Source organism: Oratosquilla oratoria, chromosome 20 (genome assembly GCF_046742065.1).
Source record: "Oratosquilla oratoria isolate Oo_2021 chromosome 20, ASM4674206v1, whole genome shotgun sequence".
Taxonomy (NCBI): Eukaryota; Metazoa; Arthropoda; class Malacostraca; order Stomatopoda; family Squillidae; genus Oratosquilla; species Oratosquilla oratoria.
In genome coordinates this window covers 42971582-42986760 of record NC_134796.1, presented here as the reverse complement: position 1 = coordinate 42986760, position 15179 = coordinate 42971582, and the positions used below count along the sequence as shown (strand labels likewise).

The following is a 15179-nucleotide window of genomic DNA, read 5'->3' as shown; positions in this document are numbered from 1 at the left end:
AGGCTAGAAACCAGAGCACATGTAAATTTTTAATTTAAATTTATGAAAGTCTTCCAACTGTCTAGTGATCTCCTCCAGCCAATATTTTTCCTGTGGTCAAGTACCACTCATGGATGACACATGTACCAACTCCCTGAAGAAGGCTCAGTTGAGCCGAAATCCTCATCGAGATTAATCTACAGAGATTAGCCCCTGCAATAAGGGAGATTGGCTAGATCTAGAGAAACTATCTGCGAGAAAAATTTAAATGCAGAAAACAGCATCACCTTCAACAAAATGCATCAAATAGTGTAATCAATAGGATAAAAATATCTCTCTCGATTAGGGAAAGATGCAAAGGACGGGGATTGATTGTTATGAAATAGATCACCAACGCTTCTAGCCTTTTTCTTTTTGCAATCTCGCGCCGGTGACGAAACCAACGAGAGGAAAAGTGAGAATGAGGAAAAGAAGAAACGGAATGAGAAGGTTGGGATATGATGAGGAAATTCGGGTGAAAGAGAAGATGCTAGAAGCTGAAGCTGAAGTGAAAGAGGATTGGAGGAGGAAGAGGAGGAAGAAGAGGAGGAGGAGGAGTAGGAAGACGACGAGCATCATCAACAGGGAGATGAAAGGAGGAAAGGAGTAAGATGAGGAGGGGAGGAGGAGGAGGAGGAGGAGGAAGACGACGAGCATCATCAGCAGAGAAATGAAAGGGGGAAAGGAGTAAGAGGAGGAGGAGAGGAAGGAGAGGAAGGAGGAGAGGAAGGAGAAGAGGACGAAGATGAAGCAAAGATGTACGAGGAGTAGGATAGCAATGGATTTATGTGGACGCGAGAGAGAGAGAGAGAGAGAGAGAGAGAGAGAGAGAGAGAGAGAGAGAGAGAGAGAGAGAGAGAGAGAGAGAGAGAGAGAGAGAGAGAGAGAGAGAGAGAGAAGAGAGAGAAGAGAGAGAGGGGGGAGAGAGAGCAATCTCCGCATCCCACACACCCGACTACTCCCACTCACACACACACCACCACCCCCTTCAATCCCAACCCAACGACAAGGCTCCTCCTTGCCAGCCAAAACGCAAACCACATGGTCCCAACTCGGCACCATAACATAATCTTTTTCGTTGCAAACAGGGCCTGAAGGGAATATCACACTGGGCTATTTTTCCTCCGACACCCAACCTCCATCTGAATAACTACGACTTCGCTTACGGAAATCTAGACTTCTTTAAGAACATTCCAAAAATATGTCTAACATTCGTATAAGTTTACAATCTTAGTTCATCATTCAATTATTATAGATTTATTGGGCATTAAATCTTATGAGAAAAAATCTTTGCCTACCCCTAAGGGGTCTTGTAACCTTACAAAATTTCTCTTTGATGCTAAAAATAATCCCTCTTGGTAATGCATACGACACATTAATGCACACCATCACCCAGCAATGGGTAGCAAACCACAGGCTGACAGGCTGGCCACACATAGAATATGCACCAGACACACTGCATTAATGCCTTATGTAATGAAGCCTCGCGGGAAAAAAAATATTATACGGAGTTTAATCTACATCGACATGCTAGCATTCACCCCAAATGTCGACATAAAGAGTAGCACTGTATGCAGATAACATCATAAACACATGATGAAGCAGCGCAGTGGTACCGTTCGCGACCTCTTACCCGGCGATCTGAGTTCGATTCCCGCCCAGGGCTGGGGTAAAAAAATCATCGCTGAACCCTACTCTCGTGGGCAAGGATTTAGGTGTGAGTGCAAGGTCACAACATTACCCATAGATCGGGCAATATATGAGCTCTCACCCGGAAGGGCATATAGATCACGAGTCCAACACAGCAAATGTCATGGTGCACTTTGCATCTAGATTTGAAATGCACGGTCACAAATACAATGGAGTTAGCACCATGTTTACGGTCACTTTTCTCACCACCAAGCGTTGTGTACACTGAAGTGAACCATGCATATTTATGCAAAGACATGTAACCCGAACACATCAGACAAAATTATTTGGGGACCAGGGAAGCTGTGAGAGACGTTAGGGCAATAATAGATGGGTGAAGAGAAGAATAAATCTATTATTAACGAGGGGATATGCGTAGCAATGAAAGAAAACCCATTTATCAAAAGGAAGTGGTCAGCCAAGGCAATCCACCTTTCACCCATCTGTTCCCCCTATTATCTTAGTTTCTTGAAGATGGCCAGCCGCCATCCCCTTACGACAACTACAACGTTTATGAAAAAACAAAACAACGAGGGACATTTAATCCACATTCCTAACATTTAATTACATCCACATACCTAACAAGAATAACCTCATGTATGGCGGTCAAGTCGTCAGTTGAGCTTGCTCTGCTTACTGGAACCTGAATATATTAATATGGGTCGTATGCAGGACAAGTGCGGAATCTTGACTGGACGGCGGGCCAACTAGCGCCGACGTCATGATGCACATTCTTGCCAGAGGTCGGTTCGGATGGTGGCAAGGTTCGAATTTCGGATAATGGCGATCAGGATACGCGAGGGGTTCGTATCATCTATCCATCTATCTAGCTGGCTTCTAAACACACACACATATATATATATATATATATACATATATATATATATATATATATATATATATATATATATACATATATTGCAGTAATTCACAAGGCACACGTGAAAATAATATGCAGAAAAAACCACTGGGAAATAAGAAGCTTAGTCCGAACGTTTTCGTCTATTTAAGACATTATCAAGGATAAATCAGGATAAATCAGGATAAATCAGCACAAATATAGTGTAAGGAGTGGGCAAAGTTCCAGTGGCCTTTTTGTCCATGTAAGAGACCACAATCATCCTATTGACTGGGATAATTCGAATGTAATAATTTCTTGTAGATCCTTATTAGAAAGAAACATCATCGAATCCAGTCATATTAAACAAACCTTTGACCATAACATCAATTTAAGTTTAGGATTATTTAAACTTGATGATTTTGTTATTGATAAAATTGTAAGAACTTCTCCAAGTGCTACTAAGCGGGGGTGACGTAACGTCATGGACCAAACGTCCGTATATGTAAACATCGGCTCTACCTGATTGTGATGCATCTTGTGTGTACTTCCCATGTTCCTAGCTTGTCTTTTACTTTATGTATATATATCCACCTTTGTCTCTGTAACTGTGTATTCCTTGATATCTTAAATAGACGAAAACGTTCGGACTAAGCTTCTTATTTCCCAGTGGTTTTTTCTGCATATACATATATATATATATATATATATATATATATATATATGACAGCAAAGAACTTAAATACAAACAATACACCCAGCCCATACAGGAATATGCCAGAAAATCAGCATTAGCTGCATTCGACTTATATACAACACCAGAAACGACAATCACCCAATCTGTTGTCCCAGGCTTCTCTTGCTGCACTCTCAGCCCCCAGGTAGCCAGCAACAGCCACATTATTAATCCAAAATCACTCAACGAAAAAAATATTGTGTTGTTGTCTCAGATAGGCTAGAGTTGAGCAGTGTAGGGTGTAGTGTTCCTTTTCCGTTGTTGTTGTAGTCCCGTCTCCCTGTGGAACGCCATGGCTAAAACGGGGTTTCCCAACAAATCCCTTAAAGAGTATATATTGTGTTGTACACTATGGGGTGAAATGTTACATCCTGGACAGTTCTTTTTCATTTGTGTTGACTGCAAATGGGACAATTTGATTCTGTGATGGTACGGTTTCAAGGCTGGGTGGTGACCTGAATGCAATCAAGCCAGTGTGGCTTGCTTGTCATTGGATGATTAATTTTTCAGCTGGGCTGATGTCTGGGGATTTATGTGGAGTAAGGAATTTCGGGACAGGTCTTTGGTCACTTTATTTGTGAACAGAGTATGTACACGTTTTTATTTATGGATGTGTACTGAGGTATACATGGTTGATGTTTTTTGAGTGGCATGATAATATTGTTGTGTTCAATTGTCTGTGTTAGGCAGTGGAATAGATGGGTGGGATTGAGGGGTCTTGCATAAAGCTGGGTGCCAATCATTTCCATGTGTTGCTCTATGTGGAGGACTTTGGTTTCTGAGTGTAGATGTTCTATTGGGGTGGTTTTAGTGCATCCATTTGGAGGTGCGACCCTGAGGAGCCATTACAACAAACTACAGATCACACAAAATAAAACTCAGGACAGACACCATCCACACTTGTAATGATAATGGCCTTGATGTCAATCATGGCTATTGTGCCCCACACAGACTGCAACCCAGGGCGAGATGATATGGAGAATAAGCAGTTACCCAGGCTGCAAGATCCCCCCCCCATCTCCACATTGCTGATAGATCCAAAGGAATGGCAAGGCTGTTACATTATGACACCAGTGCCATTGCAGGAGTTGCCAAAGATATTGTTATACATCAAACTGCCTACAAGATTCCAACTCTTGATTTTTCCTCAAGGTTTACACCTGGAGCCTTTCCCATTGAGACTGGATATGTGCAAAATTACTTTAACACATGTGGCATACAATGCACTGCACCTGCTAAATGAGAACAGTACTCATCACACTTTATCCAAGACCATCCAACCACAATGACATCAACCCCCTAAAATGCTACTAGTGTAATACAACACCATTCCCACACATTATCATGAGCAAATACTCATACATGGTTCCAACATAGAGCTCAAGCTAGCTTAGAGCTAAATAGGATTTCTGTTTATCCTCCAATGCCAATATACAAAACTGAAGTAAACAGAATGGAGTTCAGTGAAATAGATCTACTGTACCCATCAAACATCACTTATGACATACCTGTACAGGACAGGTAACACATGACATATGTCCGCCCTTTCAGGCTACCCCATGCATGATCAAGCACATTATTACAGACTGATTGGGTCTAGCAGAATACAAGCACAACATAAGGGTTGGAGAACCCCTGGCTAAGAAATATTTTCAAAACTTTTCAACTCATTCTCAACTTAGAAAAACCTTCAAAATTCAAAATATAACCCCAATGGGATTTATATTCAACTTGTGGATATGTCTACTCTCACTACTGCCAGGCGGTTTCATTTAGATGGGTTAACCTCCTCATGATTAACCTTTTTGAATCCATATTCGGCTCATGCTTATTCTATCACCTGACCATAGTTTCCAGCTCAGAGAAACCTCTACCAAAATAAGAAATGAAATTTACTTACCGAATCTGATCCTGGGGGTGGGGGCTTGGCTTTTTTACGGTTTTTGTTGCTTTTGTTGTAACTGCCGTGTGCGCTGGAGTCATTGGAGATCTGTCGCAGATTTGACATTCTTTCCGGACTTTCATGTATTCCACATCAAGGACAATTCTGACAATGGCTGTCTGCACAAGAAAAAAAGAAACAACATGCCATTATTTCCACCACAAAAAATAAACAATTATTACATGAAATCATTCAAGTTATTCGGTAGACTGTGGCATGGACTGCCAAAGCTCCTGATCCCTCTTTCTACCAAGATTTGGTCTGTCTCCCTTCGTTCTTATGCAGTAAATATCAATTAAGCAGTCTGGTTTTCTCTCAAACTAAATTTAGTACTTTAACTTCTGTGCTCAATGGCACTTATTCTTGCAGTCTGGCTAATACCCGGCTATTCTATCTATATGTGCATCACCCCTTTGGTAATTAATGGGAACTGTTCACACTATCCCATAATTCATCAAACTTTACACACAAGTGACAGTAATGCATGTTTAAAGAGAAGCTGAAGACCCATCTGTTTATTGGATGCTATGATCTAAATGAACAGATTATTAGAAATAACTGCAAATGCTAAAAAGAAGATATGAGGAGGGGCCCTGCATATTGCTGTGTCCACAGTGAAGCAGGGCCCTAAAAATTGATACTTCAAGTAACAACTAACATGTACCATATTATCTGCATCTACTTAATTCACCCATATGCAACAAAGTTCCCATTTTATAAATAAAACTTTCAGTCATGCAAGTTGAGTATGGTTTACCCTTTGCATTCCACCAAAAATTGTAGTACTTTCTATTATATGGAAATATGAATAAATTATTGTTTGTGCACATTTAGGATGCATCAATGATATCAACTATATGTTTCCCACCAAAACAAGTATCAATTTTATGCAAATTCGCATTATGCAACCTTTTCCTAGCATGCATCCTTGCATATCTGGAGAGACAATTTACTTCTTATTTTGGCTAATTATTGGTTCTCCCAATTACAAGGACCTTATATATCATCTATACAGTAAGCACCTGCTTCCAGCTAGATTCAAAGGCCAGATTGGGCACTAAAATCTCATCACAATAATATAAGAACAAATAAGATGAGAAAGAAAATGCAAAATCTGAATTTCAACATAAGAAGCTAGTCCACCAACAGTGTGTGGTTTTCCCAGACTCTCCTCATATGCTGAGGCTGGGGAAGTCCAACAGGTGACATAAGCAGGTGAGATAACCTACATCTTTGAAATATTGAAAGGAAATGATAAAGGCAGATCAAAATACTTGCCAAACATTGGACTGCAATACATTGCATGTGTCATTCTGATATATGCTGAGACATCTATGGAAACATTTTTCATTTTGATGTATATATATGGTTATGGAGATACAGTATAATGCAAGCAGTCATCCCTTAATGTTGTCTTTGCCTTTCATTATAATGTAGTAAATCTCCTGATGTTAATACATACTATGATTCCAATTACACTGGGGGGGGGGGATGGAGAGAGACATATATATATATATATATATATATATATATATATATATATATATATATATATATATATATATATATATATAAATATATATATATATAAATATATATATATATATATATATATATATAGATATATATATATATATATATATATATTCACTTGTGTAATGTAGACCACTCTGCCCTGCATGTAATGTTTCATTTTACCATAACTGTGTGACACAACCTCCACTTAATGTAGTGTCACACTTCCTGTTCAATACTTTAGGAACCTGTGTGACATTCCTATAGGCAACTCGTGTAGTATTTCTTTATGACAAAAGAATAACCTCCACACAGATTTTTTTTCACTGCCCCTCCTTATCTCTTTTACTAACCTCTATGATTCCATCTCTGTTGCAATATTGTCCCAAAGGATAGAAGTGCCATAAAATACAAATCCATCTGCAAATCCCAATACAGTTGTTGTTCACTGCTCACATAAAACCTCAATATGTGCTGCAGCTTTGAATTACTATTTTTCTGTTATAATAGGTCCCACAAACCCTTGTGAAAAAGCTTCTTGTATTGCAACAAAGTAACTAGACTAGCTCTCAATCTGATCCTAAGAACAGAGTACCATTTGGAAATTATGACAAAAGTTAACCAATTATGTAAAATGATACTTTACAGTATACAACAATTCATACTTATGGGTACGTAACTAAAAATGGAGGTTACTAGCTATGTGGAATAAAGGAGAGAACTAATCAAGCCATTTATATGATGGTACCTTTACAGATCCTGTTCTATCTGATGTCTAATTTATCCAGCTTAGGACAGGATCCTGTACAGAATTAAAAGGGTTAAGGCAATCTCAACCCCTTTACTGATTTTGCTCTGACTAATGCCAAAAAATTCTATTCAGTTTAAGGAAGATCCTTTGATGAACAGTTTAAATGTTTCTGCAAGTCAGATAATTGTCCAGTACAAGGAACAAGACTTTTGTAAAGAGTAGGGTATGGTTTCACCAGTTTATGAAACCATACTATGTGCAGGTCATCAAAATGACTATTCAAACTACCAGTATGAATGCCACTATTATCAAAGCAATCCCAAATCAGCTTACAGATATCATCACACACGGTGGATGCTCAATGAGGGAAGTATTCAACAAGGAAGAGGATAAGACCATTCTCTTCGAGAAAAGGATCTCTTGGTGTTCATCCGCATCTCAGAACAATTCAATCTTACACATAGTTCTCTAATCATGAGTTTATTTCATGCAAATCTGGTGGAACATGACTGATAAAATAATACATTTTATTTGAATTATGGAGTTTGTTATTTTTTTTTTTTTTTTACATCCAGAAATACCCCTTACAAAAACTCCTTAAAAATAGTTTTATGCAGTGGATACTCTGGTAACCTTCTGATTCCCCCCCCCCCCAACAACTCAAATTACACAACTCCTCCCTGTCTCTGTTTATCCCTTAAATTAAGAACTACCTGTACATCAGCAAGACTCCTCTCACTTCTAGTATGATGCTGCAAGATACAAAATTTATGGCTAACATCAAACAATTCTATTCTACTGTAAATCAGTCAGGAGAGACTAGACCCCAATCCTATTCTGGCCCCAGTCTGTCTATTTCTTAGCTGAATGAAATCATCAAAACCAAAACAAAATCTCTGACTTGAATAATCTTACTGGAGTTTGTCAATGCTGCTGCTTGGCATGAATATCACTATGCTCCTTGATACAAAATTCAAATGATCAATATTGGAACCTACTACATATGTTTAAATACTTACATCTTAACACTCCAATAGTACTACATAGTCACTCCCATTGTTCCTCTATTCCAAGATTAATATGCCAATGAAAATTTGCAGCCATTTCAACTTTCTTCTTCTCCTTGACAATCCTCCATATCTTTCCATCTTGATTACCCATTTAATAATATTCAAGCTGCCTTCCGAACATGATGACTATTACTCCATATATACATACACATAATGAAAATCCTTTTCCCCCTTACAAGGGAGTGACCAGCCAAAATATGCACCCACCCTTCACCCATCCCACACAATTTGTCTTTTATCTTAGCTCCTTTTGGATGAAGGGCCATTATTGTACCTCACTCACTGCCCTTGTCACAAGGAATACAACAAAATAAAGCACATCCACAGTAGGGCCTGAGAACAAAAGCTGGTTTACCCCTACCATTTGATTACATGGTGACCCCCCTTCATCCACTCATGAGAAATATAGAGAAGAGAAGAAGAAATCCTTACAAGCCCCATCAATTTGTCATCTGTTTACCATTCACACCTATCTCTTGCCCACTCCTTTACCTGCTCAACAGATATTCCCCTTTTACCAAAGGCCACCCTTCATCTCATCCAGCCAGCCCATTCTTGGTCTTCCTCCTAAGTTCGCTCCATCCTCCTCTACCCTCCACACTCTTTATCTTTTTTCACTCATTCTTTACACATACCCAAACTAATTCCAGTATTCTTTGATCAACCCATCTGTTAGCTCCTCATCTATCACTGTTTTTCATCTCACCTCTTCATTTCTCACTCTATCCATCCTTGTAGCTCCCACCACACTTCTTGTATGTTTAAGATCAAGGTGTTATTTTGGCATTCAAGCCTTCTTATTTATCCTGTATAACAGATAAACTTCTTAATGCTCTAAGAACAATGCCATGTAAAGTCAAGTACTCAGTTACAAAACCAACAAGGAAAACATTCCAGAAGAGCTAGAACATACAACTTTACAATACCCAGCATTCACACAGTTCAGACAGTAGCACAGTTCCTTCTTACTGATTTATGGGCTGATCTTGTGGGCAGTCAGATATATTGAAATTGTAGATCTACAGGAATAAACCAAGGCAATAGAATGACTGATGGTGATATGCATATGATTCAAAAGTACTAATGAAGATGCATCATTCACAGAACTGAATACATCAGCAAAACATAGTAACAAGTACTTCAACATGGCTTAAGTAGCATGCAGCAGGAGTTACAGGTGACATGCGTCAACAACTTTGCTGTATTCTTGGATGGGAATGAGCAGCAGAAATTCAGGATTTGGACAGTAGAAATAAGGAAAAATTCTGGAATCTCACACAGAACAGATGAATAACATGGTCTGCAAATGGCTACAAAACAGTCCTAAGGATGACAGTGCAGAAGATTATAACACACCTCAGTGCATAATCATAATAGAAAGAATGGCTGCCTACAATGTTGAGAAAAGAACCCTTTCTGCATTGTGACAAAATATACAATGAAAAGAAAAATGTTCATATTATTCAGAATGTTCCTAGCATTATGTGGCAGACACATCTGAAGGATGTAAAAAAAAAAATAGTAATAAATAAATAAATAAAAAATCATACAGATACACACTCTCGGAACAGCATAAATGATAAAGCTTAAGCTGGAACTGGAACTATGTATGAATTAAATTTAGGTATGATACCTGGAGAATAAGAGACAGGACACCAAGAGCAAATCTCTCTTCCTGTATACTATCAATCAATCCATCGCCTCAGGTCTCTCCTAGAGGTGATCCTCCTCTTCCTGGTAGCCTTCAATAGTTATCAAATTGACCCTTAAGCCACTAAGGCAAGAGACATTATTTTCTTGTCTGCATGACCTCAAGGGATCTCCCACACCTACCCTACCCATCAGGCTGAGTCCAGGTGCATGCATTGCTGCAGAAGCCACTGTATCATGTTTGAGGTACGAGTATTACTGAAAACCTCGAACTGCCCAGGGCTCTAGCCCAGGACCTCCTACTTGCAGGATTGATATCCTTCATGATTACACTGTGGTTGTCTCCAATGACCACCTGCACTTGCTAGTAGGGTTCTCATTTATTGTGGGATTGATTTTTCTGTAGGGCTGACATCTGGAGGAGTTTGAGTATGGAATTTAGTGGTTATTCTTGGATTCTTGGAGTGTTTGTTTTGATATAAGTGTGTGTGCAGTATCCTACATACTTCAACTGTGTGAATACAAATAAAAACATTCAAATTCTTTGGCTGTCATCATTAGACATAGTTTTGCTGTCCATGAAAGTTCTGATGCTATACCTTAGTCATTGTATTTACAGTTGCTGTATTTCCACACATACAATAGAAGCTGTAATGTGGTGAATATGACTAGCAGGCCAAAGCACCACTACAATTCCACTTTACTTGAAATAAAATTTTGGTGGATGGCATGAACATAGCAAGTTTATGGCTATATATGTGATTAAGATAAGTGAAAGTAACAGATATATAATTCACTATAATATTATCTTGTATTCCAATGTACATCATAATGATTTGGTCACAGTCTATGATTACATAATACTGTACTAGTATTTTCTGTGGATACTGTGTATTCAAAGGTGAATATACAACTGGGATAAGACAGGTTTAAGGACCACAACTATAGCAATTGCTGTTATCTTAAATGTAGAAAATACCTCAGCCATGACAGGCTATGGATCTTCAAGTTACTCCCAAAGGATAAAAAAAAAGGTCTAAAAGGCTGCCCAGTTAAAAGATTCAAAGCAAAACTTCACAAGTTTCTCAGGACTTTGCCAGATGAGCCTCCAGTACCTAGCCACACAGCCAAGCTCCCAGCCAGCCTAAGATCGCATATAAGACCAAGTCGACCTCCAAAATAGATACTGGGAATGAAAGCAGCAGTGGCTCACCATACCTTTGAGACACGGATCTCTAAATGTAACCTAGAGTCAAGAACCAAGAACCTTCACACAATCTAATCTATAAATTGCAAAAACTTTCTTGGAATACACTCTTCACATAAAACTAAAACATATTGTTGCTAATAATCATACACATTATACTGCAATCTGGCTAAACTATTCTACTGAGGGTAATGACTGAGCCATATTCTCTTCATTAGACAGTCAGTAAACCTAGGATATTGACGACTTTGGAATTCTCCAGGTTTAACAAATTATCATGAGACTTAACTTTCAAATGTGATATTGAAGGATCACAATCAATATTACAATATTGCTGGATGGAAGAAATGTAAATAGTGATTTAAGATAACTGAGCCAACTTGGCACTAATGATATCTAATAAATACCAGAACCACTAAATATTATGGAAAATGTTGAACCAACAATTAACTTTATTAAGTGTTGGAATCTATGAATTACATAAAAAAGGCACATGCAATCATAGAGAACTCGTGTTTTAACAAAATTCTTAATTGCTCACTGATTTTATTATTCCGAAAGCTAATATACTGTCATCATGTTATCTGCTTCTGCTATCATTCATTTCCTTATGCCCTTGATTCCATTACAGGTACAGTACTGCGGTAAAGGCTTCCAGCTCTTGAGCAATTTCCTAAATACATCAGCAGGCAAAACTATTCACTTGTATTCCCTGGAATGATGTCACACATACTAATGTCTCGTTTGTAATTACTCACAGTGTGGAAGGCATACAACTGTTATTTGGCAGGGTTTCACAACCCAAAACTCAGCGGTCCACTGACAACTGCCAAGGGCTAACAAAGTATAACTGAGAAAACAGTATAAGTAACATGTTTATCAAACTAAAAAGAATCTGAAACGACGTTTGTCTTAAAAAGCATTTGGAAAGATAATTGAATCCTCCAGGTACTTCGGCAGATTCTGTTTTGTGTTCGATTGCAAATTGCTGTTGCTAATTCAATGCTCATCTATTACAATTAATAGCTATTCATATTAAGTGCAGATAGAGTTTGCACATAAACTTCGATGATGCAGACCCTTGCTGAAATTGTCTAAAGAGTAGGAATCGTTAACTAGATAAAACAAATTACAATCGATAGGTAAACAGCTGATCATTCTAAACATTACGCGCCAAGGGAATAAACTAAAATGCCTTTCAAAATTCTTTCATGGAATATAAATGGGTTACGGTCATTAAAAACAGATATAAGAGAAATTCTCCTGAAGTTGGATGCTAGTGTAATATGTTTTCAAGAAACGAAAGTAACACGTAAGTATATATTTGATTATAAGTTCATTGGAAAACCGTGGTCCTGTGTTTTTCTAAATTAAATTTGCTGGTATAATAATTATGGTGTCAGGGAGAGAAGATGTAAATTTATTCGGTAATCTTCCATTTCATCCTCTCTTGTCATGCTACTGAAATTTGGAGATCGGTTTCTGATGTATAGCAAGAGTGTTAGTTAATAAATATTCTAGTTCAACATTATCATTATAATTATTATGATATGGGTTAAATATTCAAGTTCAACATTATTGTGATTATGATTATCATTATTATCATATGGTAGATGATAAGATATTGAAGCAAAAAAAAAATCATTATGTACAGAATTAAAAAAAAATGTAATAGACAGAGCTTCACGCCTTCAGATGACTTCTGGAAGAGGCTGCTCTACCTGCAACTCCAGATCCAGTACTATCCAAGATTGACCCAGGTGACATACAATACATACATACATAGTACATACATATACCAAGGCTTTTTCTCCCTTACAAGGGAGGTAGCCAAAAAGGAAAAGCATAAAATCATTCCCACCCATTCCATCCCTGAATACACTCCACACCCCTCCACCCTCCCTCTTATCTTATAATCTTAGCACCTCCTGGATGACGGGTCATCCCTGCACCTTGTCCACTGCCCTGGGTCAGAAGCAGTGTCGCAAGACACAGCACATCCACAGCAAGGCTGCTTCATTAAATCGGCGACCCCCCTCTTTGTCCCCCCCATGCATAAAAGGAGAAGACGGGGAGAAATCCCTTCGGGCTGCATCAAATTTTGCTCACACATACTACCTCCCCCCCTCCCCCCACCCATTCCACCTCATGCATCACAATATCATCCATATATAACCATTCTCCATTCACCCCTATCTTCTGTCCTCTCCCGTCCTTCCTCAACAGACATTCCCCTCTTCCCCAAAGCCCCCTTCACCCCATCCATCCACTTCATCCTAGGACGTCCCCTCATGTTCAGTCCTTCCACATCTGCCTTCCATACCTCTTTTACTAGTCTTTCTTCACTCATTCTTTCCATGTGTCCAAACCATCCTAATACTCTTTCGTCAACCCTATCTCCCAACTCCCTTTCCACCCCTGTTCTCCTCCTCACCTCCTCATTTCTTACTCTATCTAGCCTAGTAACCCCCATCATACTTCTCAGACACCTCATCTCAAACACATTCAAACTCCTTCTCTCTTCCTCTCTTATGTTCCATGTTTCTGCCCCATACAGTGCTGTTGGCACAATCACTCCTTCATACAGTCTCCTCTTAGCATCCATTCCCAAATGTCTATTCCTCATTACACTTCTTAATCCACCAAGGCATTTACTCGCTTCTCTCAATCTACATTCTAACTCCACCTTTTCCTGCCACATTTGCACCCAAGTATCTAAAACTATCCACTTCTTCCAGTCGCTCTCCCTTAATGCTCACTTCCAGTCTGCTGCCACTTTCACCCCTTGAACATCTCATCACCTTTTACCCACATTTATCTTCAGCTTTCTTCTATCACACACTCTCCCAAACTCTGTCACCAACTTCCTCAATCCCTCCTCCGATCCTGCCACAAGCGCAGTGTCGTCCGCAAACAACAGCTGGCTCACCTCCCACTTTTCTCCATTTTCTTTAACCATCTCCAATCCCTGACCCACCACCCTTGCATTTATCTCTCGCACTACCCCATCCATGTACAAGTTGAACAGCCAGGGCAACATAACACATCCCTGATGAAGTCCCACCTTTACCTCGAACCACACACTCTCTCCATTTCTAATCCTGACACAAGCTCTACTACTCTCATAAAAACTCTTGACAGCTCCTAGAAGCTTTCCCCCTATCCCGTATATCTGCAAAACCTACAATGCCTTTCTGTCTACCCTGTCGTAAGCCTTTTCCAGATCCATAAAAGCTCAAAAAACATCCTTCCCCTTTCCTATAGCTTTCTCGCATATCTGTCTTACCACAAAAAAAATCTGATCTACACAACCTCTACCCGTCCTTAATCCACACTGTTCCTCACCATTTACTCCCTCTGTTCTTCTCCTAATCCTCTCAATCAAGATCCTCCCATAAGCCTTCCCAACTACACTTAACAAGCTAATCCCTTTGAAACTACTACATTCACACTTGTCCCCTTTTCCCATGTAAAGTAGAACTATACAGACACTCCTCCAGTCCTCTGGCACTCTACCCTCTCTCCAGCAAACATTAAATAACCTCACCAGCCAGTCCACCATCATTGTACCTCCTTTTTTAGACATTCTGCATGGCATCCATCCAACCCAGGTGCCTTACCTGCTTTCATCATCTTAACAACTGCCTTCACTTCATCCTTCCTTATTTCTCCTCCATTTTCCTCACTCATCATGGTCATTTTCTTAGCATTTCCCACTGCAGCTATCTTTCCCTCTCTATCCTCCTTCACATTTAGCAACTCC

The 15179-nt window shown here is 39.2% G+C and overlaps 2 protein-coding genes across 6 annotated transcripts in view; one reads left to right on the top strand and one right to left on the bottom strand.

The window, feature by feature from the left end:
- Positions 1–12261, bottom strand: part of LOC143036501 (oxysterol-binding protein-related protein 3-like) — a 107735-nt gene extending 95474 nt beyond the window's left edge. For 4 of the 5 annotated variants that reach the window (XM_076203926.1, XM_076203925.1, XM_076203921.1 and 1 more), the window contains exons 1-2: positions 12175–12261; positions 5182–5342 (exon numbers count right to left, since the gene is read on the bottom strand). In XM_076203926.1, the coding sequence (XP_076060041.1) occupies positions 5182–5289 (108 nt within the window). In that variant the 5' untranslated portion in view covers positions 5290–5342; positions 12175–12261. Of the gene's footprint in view, positions 1–5181; positions 5343–11957; positions 12144–12174 lie in introns of those variants that run through there. The other variant, XM_076203922.1, reaches the window with a different exon arrangement.
- A 115-nt stretch (positions 12262–12376) lies between these two features.
- The window catches only part of LOC143036503 (DNA-(apurinic or apyrimidinic site) endonuclease 2-like), a 61684-nt gene continuing 58881 nt past the window's right edge, over positions 12377–15179 (top strand). The window contains exon 1 of the mRNA XM_076203927.1: positions 12377–12728. Coding sequence (XP_076060042.1) covers positions 12608–12728 — 121 coding nt within the window. The 5' untranslated portion in view covers positions 12377–12607. The remainder of the gene's footprint in view (positions 12729–15179) is intronic.